This window comes from Schistocerca piceifrons, chromosome 2 (assembly GCF_021461385.2).
Source record: "Schistocerca piceifrons isolate TAMUIC-IGC-003096 chromosome 2, iqSchPice1.1, whole genome shotgun sequence".
NCBI classification, from domain to species: domain Eukaryota; kingdom Metazoa; phylum Arthropoda; class Insecta; order Orthoptera; family Acrididae; genus Schistocerca; species Schistocerca piceifrons.
The window spans coordinates 230,723,910-230,741,101 of NC_060139.1; the positions used below are offsets into that span (position 1 = coordinate 230,723,910).

A 17,192-nucleotide genomic window follows, 5' to 3' on the forward strand; every position below is an offset into this window, starting at 1 on the left:
GTGCATTGAAATGCCAGGAGACTATGTTAAAAATGATGTTCTTGTAAGTTTCCTATTTGATCACAATAAAAATTTTTAACTAATTTGTGGATGATAATTGACTTACCCTCGTACTTACTACTTTATAATATCAGTATTATGATAATTGCTATATACCTCTAGACATTGGAGACAGCATGTGCAGATATACACTGGCGGACCCTGCACTGTAACCACTGACTGTCACATTGTCTGGGTCACCTCCAAACGAAGCAATATTCTGCTGTACCCATTTGAGAGCCATCACCTGATCCTTAAATCCATTGTTCCCAGGAAGAACTGAATCTCCAGTGCTTAAGAAACCTGTAATATGATAACATGTAGTCCCAATTTTTATAATCAACAATATTTTATGTCTATTTAAACATTATTTAGAGAGTCATACTACTTCAACATGCAAAGAAAAAAATTATTCACCAGCCACTGAATGATCAAAGAGCAATAAAGAAGCAATTTTTATTACAAAATTATCAACAGCAACACACAGTGGCAGTACTCACTATCTTTCATATAAGTCTTTATTTGCAAAATCCTACAGTTGTGGCATCCATCCTAAAATATCGCTCAAGTTCAAGATACTGAATGTATAAAAATAACAGTGGCAGGAATGGTTAAAGGTTTGACTGACCGATGGGAGAGCATCATATTGATACTGAAAACCCTGAGCTGTCTGATCCTCAAGATAGATGCCAACTATCTCATGAAAACTCATTTACAAAGTTTCAATAACCAGCATTAAGCAAGGAAACTATGAATATACTGCAAACACCTCCCTTGCTTCCATAGGAACCATGAAGACAAGATTAGACTAATTACCGTGCACTTAGAGGCTTTTTCTCTGCAAACTACATTGAAATGCATGGCAGATGGTATGTCCTACTGTACCAGTTATTAGGGTTTCTTCCTGTTCCATTCACGTATGTAGTGCAAGAAGAATGATTGTTTGATGCCTCTGTGCACACTGTAATTATTCTAATCTTCTTCTCATGATCCGTATGTGAGTGCTACATAGGGGGTTGTAGTATATTCCTAGAGTCATCATTCAGAGCCAGTTCTTGAAACCTCATTTGTAGACTTCCATGGGGTAATTTATGTCTATTGTCAATAGTTTCCCAGTTTAGTTTCTTCAGCTTGACTGTAACATTCTCCATTGGCTCAGACACATCTGTGACCACTCATGCTGTCCTTCTCTGTATATGTTTAATATCCCCTGTTAGTCCTATTTGGTATGGGTTCCACACATTTGAGCAGTATTCAAGAATGGGTCACACAAATGACTTGTAAGCGATCTCCTTTGTGGACTGATTGCACTTCCCCAGTATTTTATCAATAAGCCGAAGTGTACTACCTGCTTTACCCACAACAGAGCCTATGTAATCATTCCATTTCATATCCCTACAAACTGTTACAACCAGGTATTTGTATGAACTGGCTGATTCGAACTGTGACTCAGTGATATTATGGTGATATTATATATCTTTCATTTTGTGAAGTGCACAGTTTTACATTTCCGAATAATGAAAGTAAGTTGTCAGTCTTTGCATCCCTTTGAAATCTTGTCACAATCTGACTGCTGAATATTCATGCAGCTTCTTTCAGACAGTACTTCATTATAGATAGCTGCATCATTTGCAAAAAATCTGAGATTACTATTAATATTGTCCACAAGGTCATTAATATACAATATTAACAGCAAGGGTCCCAACTCACTTCTCTGGGGCATACCCAAAGTTACTTGTACTTCTGATGATGACTCCGCATCCAAGATAACATACTGTGTCCTCCCTACCAAAAACTCCTTAACCCAGTCACAAATCTCACTTGTCACTGCATATGTTCGAACTTCTGACAATTATGGTATGTGTTATACTGGGTCAAATGCTTTTTGGCAATCAAGAAATACTACACCTACCTGACCACCTTCATCCAAAGCTTTCAGTTTCTCATGTGAGAAAAGTGCGAGTTGGATTTCACATGATCGATGTTCTCAGAATCCTTGCTGGTTGGCATGGAAGAGATACTGTTTGAGATACTTCATTATGTTTGAACTCAGAATATTTTCTATGATTCTACCACAAATCAGTGTCAAAGATACTGGATGGCAGTTTTGTGTATCACTCCTACAACCCTTCTTGTAGACAGGTGTTATGTGTGCTTTCTTCCAACTTATGGAAACAATTTTTTGTTCGAGGGATCTATGATAGATTATAGTTAGAAGAGGGGCTAACTAAGCCACAAATTCAATATAGACTCTGATAGGAATTCCATTGGGCCATGGAGGTTTGTTCAATTTCAACAATTTCAGTTGTTCCTCAATATCACTGGCATTAGTAGTGATTTCACTCATCTTTTCAATGGTACAAGGGTTAAATTGGGGCACTTCTTTGCAAATATAGATATAGGGGCAGAATTCTTAACATAGTTAACACTCATAATTTTGCTTAACATTTCTCTAGTATTTCAGTGCATGTACTTGATATACTTTCTGATACAAAACATGTTTATCCACCTTGCACTGTAGTGATAAGGTTATAAAAATGAGAGTAAATTATATTAAGCATTGATGTGGGATTTTGCATATGAAAACTAAGATGCAAGTTAGTGAAACTGTGTAACATAAAGCCACTGTTTACGTAATACTTCTTTTGCACCTTAAGTCCCACCAAGAATTTTCCAGTAATACGCGAATCATTTGTTTCTGTTTTCTGTCCATACTATTAGAAATACACACATCTTCAAAATTCACTCTTATGTGCAGGAGCATGTTTAAATTACCTTAATGACTGAAAATCCAGAATACATACAGTGATCCATAGTAAGTTCTGCAGGTGGCAGGTCAAACCGGTTTGCAGAATGGCTATGCATGATAAGTTAACACTGACACTGAATACATTCCCTAATGCTTCTATATGCAGAAATCAATGTTTTTAGTAGTACTAAAAAACTATGGGCTTCTGTATAGAAGCAATGAGCCAAAAAATGTTTACAATTTAAAATAGTCAAATAAAATAATTATGTTTTTCTCAAGTCTGGTCATTAGGTAATTCAGAAACTGTAAGGTCAGTTAAGCGTAGCGGACTGATTTATAAGAGGAGCTGAGCTGAGATTGAGAATTTACATATTTTGCAAATTATGCATTTATAACCATGCTTGCAGTATTGAAGTCTCTTGCCATTTTGGAAAAAGTATATTAGAGTGAAGTCTGGAACAGTGGATGGTGAGCAGACTTATCAATATTCATTGTGAAACTAATGCGCGATAGAGCTGTGATACTAAACTAAGCATTTTATGATTGTGAATATCCATTTGCTTTTTCTTTAATGCAATACATCAGTGATTGTAACATGGAAAGTCTAGGCTGGAATGTAATAATATTGTGAAAAGCATAGCTGCTGCTCACTGTGTAGAGGAAATGCTGAGTCGCAGATAGGCACAATAAAATGACTGTGGGAAAGTGAGCTGTCAAAAAAAGGTCTGCATTGAAAATAGACAAAAAACACACACACAAGATCACTGTCTCTGGCAGCTAAAGCCCTTATTATACAGTGAGTAGCAACTGTCCTTTTCATAATATTGTTACAGCTGGGATTCTGCATGACTTGGATTGGTAGGTTTCAGGTGATGTGGAACCAGATATCTACACACAAACCACTTCTGTAAATTAAGGGCTGCTGGTTTGTGGGCATGGAGCTGTTGCCCAATAATGTCCTGGATATGTTCCAATGGGTTCATAACAGACAAACTTGGTGGCCAAGACATCAACGTGATACAATATTGCAGTGCCTGTGAGTACAGGTTGTAGACACATGGCTGACAACATATGGAAGTTTGGGTCTGCCCATGAATAGTGCTCAGATTGCCCAATTGGTTTGGCGACCATACAATATGTGCGAAATCTGAGTTCCAGTCCAGCACAAAATTTCATTGTGTTATTCCATTATACAGTTGATGATATTCGCAACTGTGCATACGTTTCATGTATATCAATGTGAGTTTACTGTCATGCTCCTCAAATCACTGGAGCATGATTCTGGCCTTGTGACATGATTGGTTATCCTGCTTTAAGAAGCCATCGCACTCAGGGAGGACATCAAGCATGAAGGGATGCTGCAGGTGGTGCACAATAATGTTCAGGCAGTCCACAGCTGTCATGGTGCCTTTTTATTACTAACACAGGTCCCATGGTGCCCCTCTTGGATGACAGTGTAATCTAGAAAAGCCCACTTACCTGTTGAGCAAGGTAGTGCAGTGGTTAGACTTGCATTCGGGAGGACAACAGTTCAAACCGGCGCCGGCCATCATGATTTAGGTTTTCCATGATTTCCCTAAATCACTTCAGGCAAATGCCAGGATGGTTCCTTTGAAACTCTCTCTCTCTCTACACGTGTGTGTGTGTGTGTGTGTGTGTGTGTGTGTGTGTGTGTGTGTGTGTGTGTGTGTGTGTGTGTGTGTTTTCACACTTAGTTAAAGGAGAATATGCTGTTCCTGGGGACAGCTTACCTAAAGCCCCAAGCCTGTAGTTGAGAGTCACAAGAACTATATCCTCATCCAAGAGGTACTGAGGACCAAAAAGGTCACTTGTTCCTCTAAATAGATAGAAGGCACCAGGATGCAGGAAGATCATTACTGGTCTCTTTGGGTTTCCAGTACTGTCTGGCAACTGGAATTATAAAAAGGTGTATACATTAATGAGTGTCATTTCTGTGTGTCTACATTAATTATTATGAAATACAAACAGACTGTACAGTTATAACCATTTCCTTCATTTGACATAAGCTGTGCTAAACTGATCATGCTTTCATTTTCATTATAACCATGCAGAATATTTTCTTGGCATCTGCAACAATGATCACAAGATTATGCAGTCTGCAAAACAAGCTTATTACTAAGCATATTGTAGAAGCATTATTAAAGACTTTGTGACTGTACATTGTGCAAATTCATATGCGAGTCAGCTGCTTTCAACTTCAGTTGTGATTATGCCTATTAAATCTCGCAGCATGATATTTAAATCAGTCTTCAGAAGTGTTGCACTATTTACTTCCATTTGAATGAAAATACAACCAACTATCACTGCAGTTTGAAAAGTGAAAGAAACAGTAATGGTAGTACAATCAGCTGTCATTCCATACAAGAAAAAATCTTACCCCTAAAACAACAGCTAAAAGCAATACAATTTGCATTAGACATTTAATGTGTAAATACTAAAAGTTTGCTCAAAATTGGAGATATAAGTTACATGAGGAACTAGTTAGGTGAGAAATTAGATCAGAGCCCACATAACCCCAGCAGGAAAATACAGGGTGATCAGAATCAGTCTGAAAAGCTTTTAAGGGTACTGCAGGGGAGGTTTTTCTGAGAAATAATTGTTAAGAAAAATATCAATACATTGTAACGTTTCTGAGTTATTTAGCATTCAAGTTAGCCAATCAAATCACTGTGTGCACAAATTCAAGCAGCCTGCCGCATACAATTAGTGTCAGTTGTTCTCGTTGCATAGATGATAGCGCACAAGGCCGTTCAGACTTTGCCTTAGGTTCAATCATTATTATGTCCAATTCTTGTATCACTCTCTTCTTCGGCTGTAGGAACTAAACAAAGAACATGTATGGCGACAATGTCTCTTGCAAGCCACTTGAATTTGTGCATGTAACAGTGTGATTGGCTAACTTCAGTGCTAAATAACTCTAAAATGCCACAAGTATCAAATTTTTTTCTTACAATTTTTTCTCAGCACAACCTCCTGTGAAACACCCTACAAGATTTTCAGACTGTTTCTGACCAGCCTGTCTATCACACCCATTGATACTCCTCTGATTGACACAAAAGGTGGATGAAATAGTCCCTGATAATAAATACAGTTAGTTTATGGTATGAAACGGCATTCAAATTGCTGGGTTAGGAGTAATATGAGGTGCAGAAAAGGTGTTTGAAGTTAGTTTTTCTTCAGCCCCCTTAACCTAAGGCTTCAGTAGTAAGTTTTTCGTTTATGCATCTCATACACCTCTTTCTTTTTACTTTCTTTTTCTTACTGGCTGCCTTTATGAGGTTATGAAATACCTTCTAGCTTCGAAAGCTGAATGTTTTTGTGTCCAGCTTCACTGGTCCTATGTTAGCAATTGGTGTTAGTTCAATACGTAGACCAACATTTGTCGGAACATATCCTATAATATGTTATTGTTACATATTTTCTACAGCAGGTAGCAATTTTCTATCACAGATATAGTTTTACTTACCTTTGTAGTGTATACGTTGAGAAACAAACAGTCTTCAGAGGTTTCATTGGTGTTCTCTCTCTCAGGACATCTTGCTCCATCCTTTGTGGCATCTGTCACACCATCCCATGGGTTCAGTGGCACTGGAGGCTAAAAATTCAGACACATGTGATAAATTATCCTCAACCTTTATTTTGCTTGTCTATGTTTTATCTGTTTAGTGTTATTAATTTCTAAAGGGGACCAAATGATACAATCAGTGATGTATGAATTCAAATGTGATTATGTTTACAAATGAATTTTTTTTGACAAATGTAGCAATCATGGCTGTCATAAAAAGACAAAAAAATCATGGTTGTTTTAGTTTTTAGTGTGAGAGTTAAATGAACTACACTACCTCTGACTTGGAGATATTTGATAGACGTATAGAAGATTAGATATTAATGCCTAAAAAGCCAAGATTGAGACAGAGAGTGGGAGAGATCTGAAGCTTTGTTTGACCACCACACAGCTTTACTAGGGCACGGTCCTGTTTGAGGTGGTATGTTTTGTCTTCCTCCAACCTTTGAATGATTTATACACCCAGATATAAGGGGATCGACAGAGGTGAAAGAAGTGAAAAGTTACAGAATAAACTCTAAGAACCTTTCAGTTTAAATCTGACAGTCCACTGAGCTGAATTATATATAATTATAAACATGATAATAATATTAAAACTGGAAATTTTCATTAGCTTACACATTGTCTCTGAAAAGCACAGTGAAATGCATCTGTTACTGTCCCAATGCTGCTGAATTTCTCTTTAGCTATATCTTACATGCTTTAATATTTGTTTAATTATACCAGTTTCGTCCTCAAGGTTATGTCAGACACTACAAACTGTTGTAACTAGTTGTTTAAAATGTATGAAACTTTATGAAGATTTAAAAGGCATAATTCTGTTAGGTCCTGGTCACAAAAGCTGTCCCTTTTGTCATCTAAACAGGCTGACCTTGAAAAGTTTATTCAGGAAGTATGGTCAAATATTGTTGTTGTTGTGGTCTTCAGTCCTGAGACTGGTTTGATGCAGCTCTCCATGCTACTCTATCCTGTGCAAGCTTTTTCATCTCCCAGTACCTACTGCAACCTACATCCTTCTGAATCTGCTTAGTGTATTCATCTCTTGGTCTCCCTCTACGATTTTTACCCTCCACGCTGCCCTCCAATACTAAATTGGTGATCCCTTGATGCCTCAGAACATGTCCTACAAACCGATCCCTTCTTCTGGTCAAGTTGTGCCACAAACTTCTCTTCTCCCCAATCCTATTCAATACTTCCTCATTAGTTATGTGATCTACCCATCTAATCTTCAGCATTCTTCTGTAACACCACATTTCGAAAGCTTCTATTCTCTTCTTGTCCAAACTATTTATCGTCCATGTTTCACTTCCATACATGGCTACACTCCATACGAATACTTTCAGAAATGACTTCCTGACACTTAAATCAATACTGGATGTTAACAAATTTCTCTTCTTCAGAAACGCTTTCCTTGCGATTGCCAGCCTACATTTTATATCCTCTCTACTTCGACCATCATCAGTTATTTTGCTCCCCAAATAGCAAAACTCCATTACTACTTTAAGTGTCTCATTTCCTAATCTAATACCCTCAGCATCACCCCATTTAATTCGACTACATTCCATTATCCTCATTTTGCTTTTGTTGATGTTCATCTTATATCCTCCTTTCAAGACCCTATCCATTCCATTCAATTGCTCTTCCAAGTCCTTTGCTGTCTCTGACAGAATTACAATTTCTTCTCCATGGATTTTAATACCTACTCCGAATTTTTCTTTTGTTTCCTTCACTGCTTGCTCAATATACAGATTGAATAACATCGGGGAGAGGCTATAACCCTGTCTCACTCCCTTCCTAACCACTGCTTCCCTTTCATGCCCCTCAACTCTTATAACTGCCGTTTGGTTTCTATACAAATTGTAAATAGCCTTTCACTCCCTATATTTTACGCCTGCCACCTTCAGAATTTGAAAGAGAGTATTCCAGTCAACATTGTCAAAAGCTTTCTCTAAGTCTACAAATGCTAGAAACATAGGTTTGCCTTTCCTTAATCTAGCTTCTAAGATAAGTCTTAGGGTCAGTATTGCCTCACGTATTCCAATATTTCTATGGAATCCAAACTGATCTTCCCCTAGGTCGGCTTCTACTAGTTTTTCTATTCGTCTGTAAAGAATTCGCGTTAGTATTTTGCAGCCGTGACTTATTAAACTGATAGTTCGGTAATTTTCACATGTGTCAACACCTGCTTTCTTTGGGTTTTGAATTATTATATTCTTCTTGAAGTCTGACGGTATTTCGCCTGTTTCATACATCTTGCTCACCAGATGGTAGAGTTTTGTCAGGACTGGCTCTCCCAAGGCCGTCAGTAGTTCTAATGGAATGTTGTCTACTCCCGGGGCCTAGTTTCGACTCAGGTCTTTCAGTGCTCTGTCAGACTCTTCACGCAGTATCATATCTCCCATTTCATCTTCATCTACATCCTCTTCCATTTCCATAATATTGTCCTCAAGTACATCGCCCTTGTATAGACCCTCTATATACTCCTTCCACCTTTCTGCTTTCCCTTCTTTGCTAAGAACTGGGTTTCCATCTGAGCTCTTAATATTCATACAAGTGGTTCTCTTTTCTCCAAAGGTCTCTTTAATTTTCCTGTAGGCAGTATCTATCTTACCCCTAGTGAGATAAGCCTCTACATCCTTACATTTATCCTCTAGCCATCCCTGCTTAGCCATTTTGCACTTCCTGTCGATCTCATTTTTGAGACGTTTGTATTCCTTTTTGCCTGCTTCATTTACTGCATTTTTATATTTTCTCCTTTCATCAATTAAATTCAATACATCTTCTGTTGCCCAAAGATTTCTACTAGCCCTCATCTTTTTACCTACTTGATCCTCTGCTGCCTTCACTACTTCATCCCTCAAAGCTACCCATTGTTCTTCTACTGTATTTCTTTCCCCCATTCCTGCCATTTGTTCCCCCTTACACTCTCCCTGAAACTCTGTACAACCTCTGGTTTAGTCAGTTTATCCAGATCCCATCTCCTTAAATTCCCACCTTTTTGCAGTTTCTTCAGTTTTAATCTACAGTTCATAACCAATAGATTGTGGTCAGAGTCCACATCTGCCCCTGGAAATGTTTTACAATTTAAAACCTGGTTCCTAAATCTCTGTCTTACCATTATATAATCTATCTGAAATCTGTCAGTATCTCCAGGCTTTTTCCATGTATACGACCTTCTTTTATGATTCTTGAACCAAATGTTAGCTATGATTAAGTCATGCTCTGTGCAAGATTCTATCAGGCGGCTTCCTCTTTCATTTCTTACGCCCAACCCATATTCACCTACTACGTTTCCTTCTCTCTCTTTTCCTACTACCGAATTCCAGTCACCCATGACTATTAAATTTTCATCTCCCTTCACTATCTGAATAATTTCTTTTATTTCATCATACATTTCTTCAATTTCTTCGTCATCTGCAGAGCTAGTTGGCATATAAACTTGTACTACTGTAGTAGGCGTGGGCTTCGTGTCTATCTTGGCCACAATAATGCGTTCACTATGCTGTTTGTAGTAGCTTACTCGCATTCCTATTTTTTTATTCATTATTAAACCTACTCCTACATTACCCCTATTTGACTTTGTATTTATAACCCTGTATTCACCTGACCAAAAGTCTTGTTCCTCCTGCCACCGAACTTCACTAATTCCCACTATATCTATCTTTAACCTATCCATTTCCCTTTTTAAATTTTGTAACGTACCTGCCCAATTAAGGGATCTGACATTCCACGCTCCAATCCGTAGAACGCCAGTTTTCTTTCTCCTGATAACAACGTCCTCTTGAGTAGTCCCCGCCCGGAGATCCGAATGGGGGACTATTTTACCTCCGGAATATTTTACGCAAGAGGATGCCATCATCACTAACCATACAGTAAAGCAGCATGCCCTCTGCAAACATTACGGCTGTAGTTTCCCTTTGCTTTAAACCGTTCGCAGTACCAGCACAGCAAGGCTGTTTTGGTTAGTGTTACAAGGCCAGATCAGTCAATCATCCAGACTGTTGCCCCTGCAACTACTGAAAAGGCTGCTGCCCCTCTTCAGGAACCACACGTTTGCCTGGCCTCTCAACAGATACCCCTCCGTTGTGGTTGCACCTACGGTACGGCTATCTGTATCGCTGAGGCACGCAAGCCTCCCCACCAACGGCAAGGTCCATGGTTCATTGGGTGAATACTTTAAAAATAACTTGCTCTGAACAGTCTCTCCAATGGAAATGATTTCCCTCACACCACAGCATGAGTACCTTACAAGACTCTTCAATATTTCAACACTCCAAAATATCTAGATATGATCCTACACATGTCTTTGACATACAAAATTCATCTCAGGACTATGAAATCAAAACTCAGAATAATACATTCCAGAACTTAACGTGAATCACCCGGGGTGACAGTGAAACTGTCCTCAGATCATCAGCCTTAGCTCTTTCATACTAAGTTCCAGAATACTGCTGTTTCATCTGGCTAAACAGTGCTCCCAGGAAATAGTAAGACACAAGCAATGCACCACATCACAGGGTGTACTTGTCCCACAAACACATACTGGTGACCAATTCTTGGTAATATTCCACAACCAGTCATAAGAAGACAGCCATCAATGCTGAACATGTGGATAAGAATAAAAAACAACCTAGAATTACCAGTTCATCAGAACTTTCATTGTCAGAAACCCAATGACTGAAGTCTATAAAACTATTGGGGTGCACAGCAATCAGCTTGTAGGACAGACATTTCAACTTGCAAGATGCCTGACGGCAAATACTACCAAATCCACTGGTTAGTCCCTCAACCGTTATGGGTAAAACTCAATGGGACCCAGGGCAAGTAAGGCTAACAACCTGCTTCCCTGGTACTTAAAATATGATGCTGGCAACAATCAGAGCAAAATGCCTCGGACCTTTGGAGGTGACGGAGTCCCACCTCTAATTGACAAACCAGGGACTCCTAAGATACGACTCGGCAAACGAATGGTAACGGGATGGGGAGCTAATAATATCAATGAGGGCTACTCTCGGAAGAAGGTAGAGCTGGCAGAGGCTGCAAGTAAGATCGGGTTGGACGTTTTAGCTGTTAGTGAAATTCGGGTAAGGGGTGAGAAAGAAGAGGAAGTGGGAGAATACAAGGTCTACCTGTCAGGAGTCAAAGCAGGAATAGCACAATGGGGTGTAGGTCTTTACATCAGGAAAGAAATGGAACCCAGCATAGTTTCAATAAGGTACATAAACGAACAACTGATGTGGATAGATTTGACAGTGTCTAGCAAGAAAATTAGGATTGTGTCAGTATATTCGCATTGTGAAGGGACAGATCAAGATAAGATGGATAGTTTTTATGACACACTCAGTGATGTCGTTGTTAGAGTAAAAGACAAGGACAGTGTTCTGCTCATGGGTGATTTTAATCCCAGGATTGGAAATCAAACAGAGCAGTATGAAAAGGTTATGGGTAAATTTGGAGAGGATATGGAGGCCAACAGGAACGGGAAACAACTCTTGGATTTCTGTGCCAGTATGGGCTTAGAAATCACAAACTCCTTTTTTAAACATAAGAACAGGGGAACTAGATTTGTCATTGACTATATAATAACAGATCAGGAATTCAGGAAGGCTGTGAGGGACACACGTGTATTCTTTGATGACACTGATTACTATTTAATCTGCAGTGAAATTGGTATTGTGAGGCCGAAAGTGCAGGAGGTCAGGTCCATATGTAGGAGGATAAGAGTGGAGAAACTTCAGGATAAGGAAATCAGGCACAAGTACATAACAGTGATCTCAGAAAGGTACCAGTTAGTTGAATGTAGTCAATTACAGCCATTGGAAAAGGAATGGACAAGGTACAGGGACACAGAACTAGAAGTGGCTAAAGAATGTCTTGGAACAGTAATGTGTAAAGGTAGGATGAAGCAAACAGCTTGGTGGAATGACACAGTCAAGGCAGCCTGTAAAAGGAAAAAGAAGGCGTATCAAAAATGGCTACATACTAGAACTCAGGTAGACAGAGAAAGTTATGTTGATGAAAGAAACAAAGCCAAACAGACATTTGCAACATCCAAGAAGAAATCTTGGGAAGACTTTGGAAACAGGATGGAGACTTTGGGTCAAGCTGCTGGCAAACCATTCTGGAGTGTAATTAGCAGTCTTCGAAAGGGAGGTAAGAAGGTAATGACAAGTATTTTAGACAGGTCAGGAAAACTGCTGGTGAATCCTGTTGATGCCTTGGGCAGATGGAGGGAATATTTTGAAGAGTTGCTCAATGTAGGTGAAAATACGATTAGTAATGTTTCAGATTTGGATGTACAATGGGATAGGAATGATGATGGAAATAGGATCACATTTGAGGAAGTGGAGAAAATGGTCAATAGATTGCAGTGCAATAAAGTGGCTGGGTTGGATGAAATTAAGTCGAAACTCATCAAATACAGTTGAATGTCAGGTCTTAAATGGCTACACAGGATAATTGAAGTGGCGTGGGAGTCGGGACACGTTCCATCAGACTGGACGAAAACAGTAATCACACCAATCTGTAAACATGGAAACGGAAAAGATTGTAACAACTACAGAGGTATCTCTTTAATCAGTGTTGTGGGTAAAATCTTCTCAGGTATTGTTGAAAGGAAAGATTGGTTGTTTGTGAGGAAGGAGACCAGACAGCGAGGTCATCGGTCTCATCGGATTAGGGAAGGACAGGGAAGGAAGTCGGCCGTGCCCTTTGAAAGGAACCATCCCGGCATTTGCCAGGAACGATTTAGGGAAATCACGGAAAACCTAAATCAGGATGGCCAGACACGGTGAAAGGCAAGGGTGAGTATTAGTTGAGGACCAATTGGATGGAAATCAGTGTGGGTTTAGGCCTCTCAGATGTTGTCAGGACCAGATCTTTAGCTTACAGCAAATAATGGAGAAGTGTTACGAGTGGAACAGGGAATTGTATTTATGCTTTATAGATCTATAAAAGGCATATGACCGGGTTCCTAGGAGAAAGTTATTGTCTGTTCTACGAGATTATGGAATAGGAGGCAATCTTTGGCAAGCAATTATAGGTCTTTACATGGATAGTCAGGCAGCAGTTAGAGTTAATGGTAAATTGAGTTCATGGTTCAGAATAGTCTCAGGGGTAATACAAGGCTGCAACCTGTCTCCACTGTTGTTCATATTATTTATGGATCATATGTTGAAACAATAGACTGGCTGGGTGACATTAAGATATGTGAACACAAAATAAGCAGTCTCGCATATGCGGATGACTTACTTGTGATGGCAGATTCAATTGAAAGTTTGCAAAGTAATATTTCAGAGCTAGATCAGAAATGTAAGGACTATGGTATGAAGATTAGCATCTCCAAAACGAAAGCAATGTCAGTGGGAAAGAGATATAAACGGATTAAGTCCCAAATAAGAGGAACAGCGTTAGAACAGGTGGACGGTTTCAAGTACTTAGGATGCATATTCTCACAGCATGGCAACATAGTGAAAGAACTAGAAGCAAGGTGTAGCAAAGCTAATACAGTGAGCCCTCAGCTACGATCTACTCTCTTCTGCAAGAAGGAAGTCAGTACCAAGACTAAGTTATCTGTGCACCGTTCAATCTTTCGACCAACTTTGTTGTATGGGAGCGAAAGCTGGGTTGAGGTTAAGGATATGAAAGTAGCTAGGATGATTGCAGGTACTAGTAGATGGGAACAATGGCAGGAGGGTGTTCACAATGAGGAAATCAACGAAAAACTAAGAATGAACTCTATAGATGTAGCAGTCAGGGCGAACAGGCTTAGATGGTGGGGTTATGTTACACGCATGGGAAAAGCAAGGTTACCCAAGAGACTCATGGGTTCAGCAGTAGAGGGTAGGAGGAGTCGGGGTAGACCAAGGAGAAGGTATCTAGATTTGGTTAAGAATGATTTTGAAGTAATAGGCTTAACATCAGAAGAGGCACCAATGTTAGCACTGAATAGGGGATCATGGAGGAATTTTATAAGGGGGCTATGCTTCAGGCTGAATGCTGAAAGGCATAATCAGTCTTAAATGATGATGATGATGATGAGATGCCTGGAATAATCAGTGATAGAAGGAAACTTCCTTGAAGCATCACCAACATATTGAAACTCCCAGGGAGCAATCAGCAGGTTTTCATCTGCCCCAATGAAACTGGTGCATAATGAATAGGATCAGAACTGACCACAGCATACATGAAGCATTGCTGCACCAATGGTTATGGAAATGTGACAGCAGTGAAGAGCAGCAAACAATACATCACATAACATTTGAATGTTCCTTCAGAGCATTCAGAGGGACAGTGTAAGACTTTCACTGTTTATTTGCAGAAGCTGCTGATTGAATTTTAAAGCTGGGCTTAGGGCTATGAACCCATTACAAATTTTGGGCTATAAACCCATTACAAATTTAGATTGCATGAACCTATGCTGAAACATTCTGGCAAATTAATACTTTGTGCCAGACTGAGACTCGAACTCAAGACCTTTGACTTTCGTCGGCAAGTGCTCTACCACATATATTTGTTGTAAATAGTTGTTTAGCATTTTCTCCAGTCATCGTGTGATAATAAATAATAATTGCAGAAAAGGATTCGAACACAGGCTAGTGGAGTTGGAAGAGGAGTCAATGTCAAACAGAATAGGCCTATAGTACATTTATCAGAAGTTAGGCAAAAAATAATGAATAAATAGAACCAACAAATGATTTTTTATTACAGAGAAACAACAGAGAGGAAATCCAAGCAAAGGCTTTGTAATAAATAAGAAAATTAAAAATAATTTCACTTATGTTTAAAGAATCTCAAACAGAACAGCAAAACTTGTTTTAAAAATAAGGGAAAGATGTCACATGGTGGCTAAGTATCAATGTGCTCATACAATGATGAGGAGGTAGAATACCTTATGAGCAGCTACAGAAACTGGTAAATGACAAAGTGATATTACAAGATGCTGGTGGGAGATTTTTTTAATACAGAAGTAGGGCATAAGCTAAAGAATAATTCTTCAGTGGGAATGGCGGAAAGCAATGACAGAGATCACACATTAGTAGAACTTGCTTAGAAGAGCAACCAACATAATTTGTTTGTACCACTTTGTTCCAGAAGAAAACGAATGGGAAACATATTTGGCAAAGACCAATTGGAAATAAAATGAAATTGCCAATATTTCACTGAACAGTAAAGAAATCTTGTAGAAGGTGATTACCCTGAACTATCTTGGGACTTGTGCGCCCCAGGGACCATGCACGGTCACCATTCAGCACATACACAATTGGATCCTCTGCAACTTGCACATCTACCAGTCCCTTCAACCTCCCCCACCCTGGCACACCCACACACCCACTGGCTCACAGACAGACAGCCTGCAGCTGGCCCACCCACAGCCAACCTGTCTGCAGATTTTTCAGGGTTGCTCTCACATGTTCTCATCTGAGCCATCTGTCACATCTGCATCTGAGCCACGTGCCTTCAGCCAATGTTCCCTGGGTCCAGTACTCTGTTGTCGCAGCAACCATTCCAAGGCCCACTTCTCCAACCCCAGTGCACCTTCTCCCATCGAATGCCATGTCATCTCCGAGATGTCAGCCAATTGTGTAGTATGGGCTGCCACAGTTACTGTCTGCTAACAACACTCTCACTGAAGATCAAACAAAAGTTGAGTTGTTTTCAAATGCCTCCATCAGCCACCACAGTACCCTGCGATGCTAGCCTCCCTGCCACAGGTGTAAGCAGTGGTGAAAACAGTGTACTGCCATCATGACACTACCTCGTTTCTGCGAGTTATGTGCCTCTGCTGGTATCCCTCAGCCCCAAAAGTTTTTAGCCCTCTGCCTGACTACTCTGCAGCTAGTTCACACTCCATGCTTATGCCAGCTGCGCGTAGTAGCCCATCAATCAGAGTACATTTTGTCGAACTAAATGAGGAGCATCTCACCACAGCATCCACAAACTATGTCCATCCTCAAGTACCCTATACTTACTACCTTCAAAGGTTTCAAGGACTTTGTGTCATTTTTTACGAAACACACATAGCATCGAAGAAGTAGGCCTAAATACATTTCCACTTGCTTCTTCTGTGGAAAGTCTGCACTGGTGCTCCTAACAAAACTAATTGTCAGTTATACAAAGATATTTTGAGTGTGAAGAAGACGAAAACGTAAAACTATTTTAAAAATAGTAACTGTGCAACAATGTTCAAGTTTGCTGTGATGATTTTGGTCGGACAATAATCTCTTCACTGCGGATGTGCACCAGGCTCAAACTCTAATGGGAATTGATGAAATTCCGCAAGTACTGAAGGAAAGGGGCATTACATTTGTAGTGTGTGAATCTGTTTAGAATTTGTGTCTGGGGGGTGTGGGTGGTGTGCTAGGGTTGCAGTTGCCCTGACCACTGTGTCCGATGATACAGTGGTTGTGCATCTGCCTAGTAAGCAGAAGACCTTGGTCTTGGTTCGAATCCCCGTCTGGCTCAAATTTTCAACCCTCCCCATTGATTTAAATCAATGCCCACTCGCAACCAGTGTCTGTAATTTCTTTGTGTCTTAATTCTTAGCACCTGCTGGGTCAAAATTGTGTCCTTTACAGACACTACCTATATATATATTATATTATTAACAATCTTTTATAAAAAGATTGGTAATTAAGAATTCATATTTACAATGAAAACTGGGTTTCGTGAGCTGTGTGTAATTAGAAATAAGGACGCATGCATTTTTCATAAAAATGGTATGTGTTAAGTATTGTATATTTGATGAATTTTTTTATTTAAATGCCGTAGTTATTCGAATGGAAAGAAAATGAGAAAGAATAATGACCATAGCAACAT

The 17,192-nt window shown here is 39.5% G+C and overlaps 1 protein-coding gene across 1 annotated transcript in view; it reads right to left on the reverse strand.

The window, feature by feature from the left end:
• Positions 1-17,192, reverse strand: part of LOC124777407 (esterase E4-like) — a 41,146-nt gene that overhangs the window by 23,053 nt on the left and 901 nt on the right. Inside the window, exons 2-4 of the mRNA XM_047252802.1 lie at positions 6,276-6,404; positions 4,540-4,699; positions 157-342 (exon numbers count right to left, since the gene is read on the reverse strand). Of these exons, the coding sequence (XP_047108758.1) occupies positions 157-342; positions 4,540-4,699; positions 6,276-6,404 (475 nt within the window). The remainder of the gene's footprint in view (positions 1-156; positions 343-4,539; positions 4,700-6,275; positions 6,405-17,192) is intronic.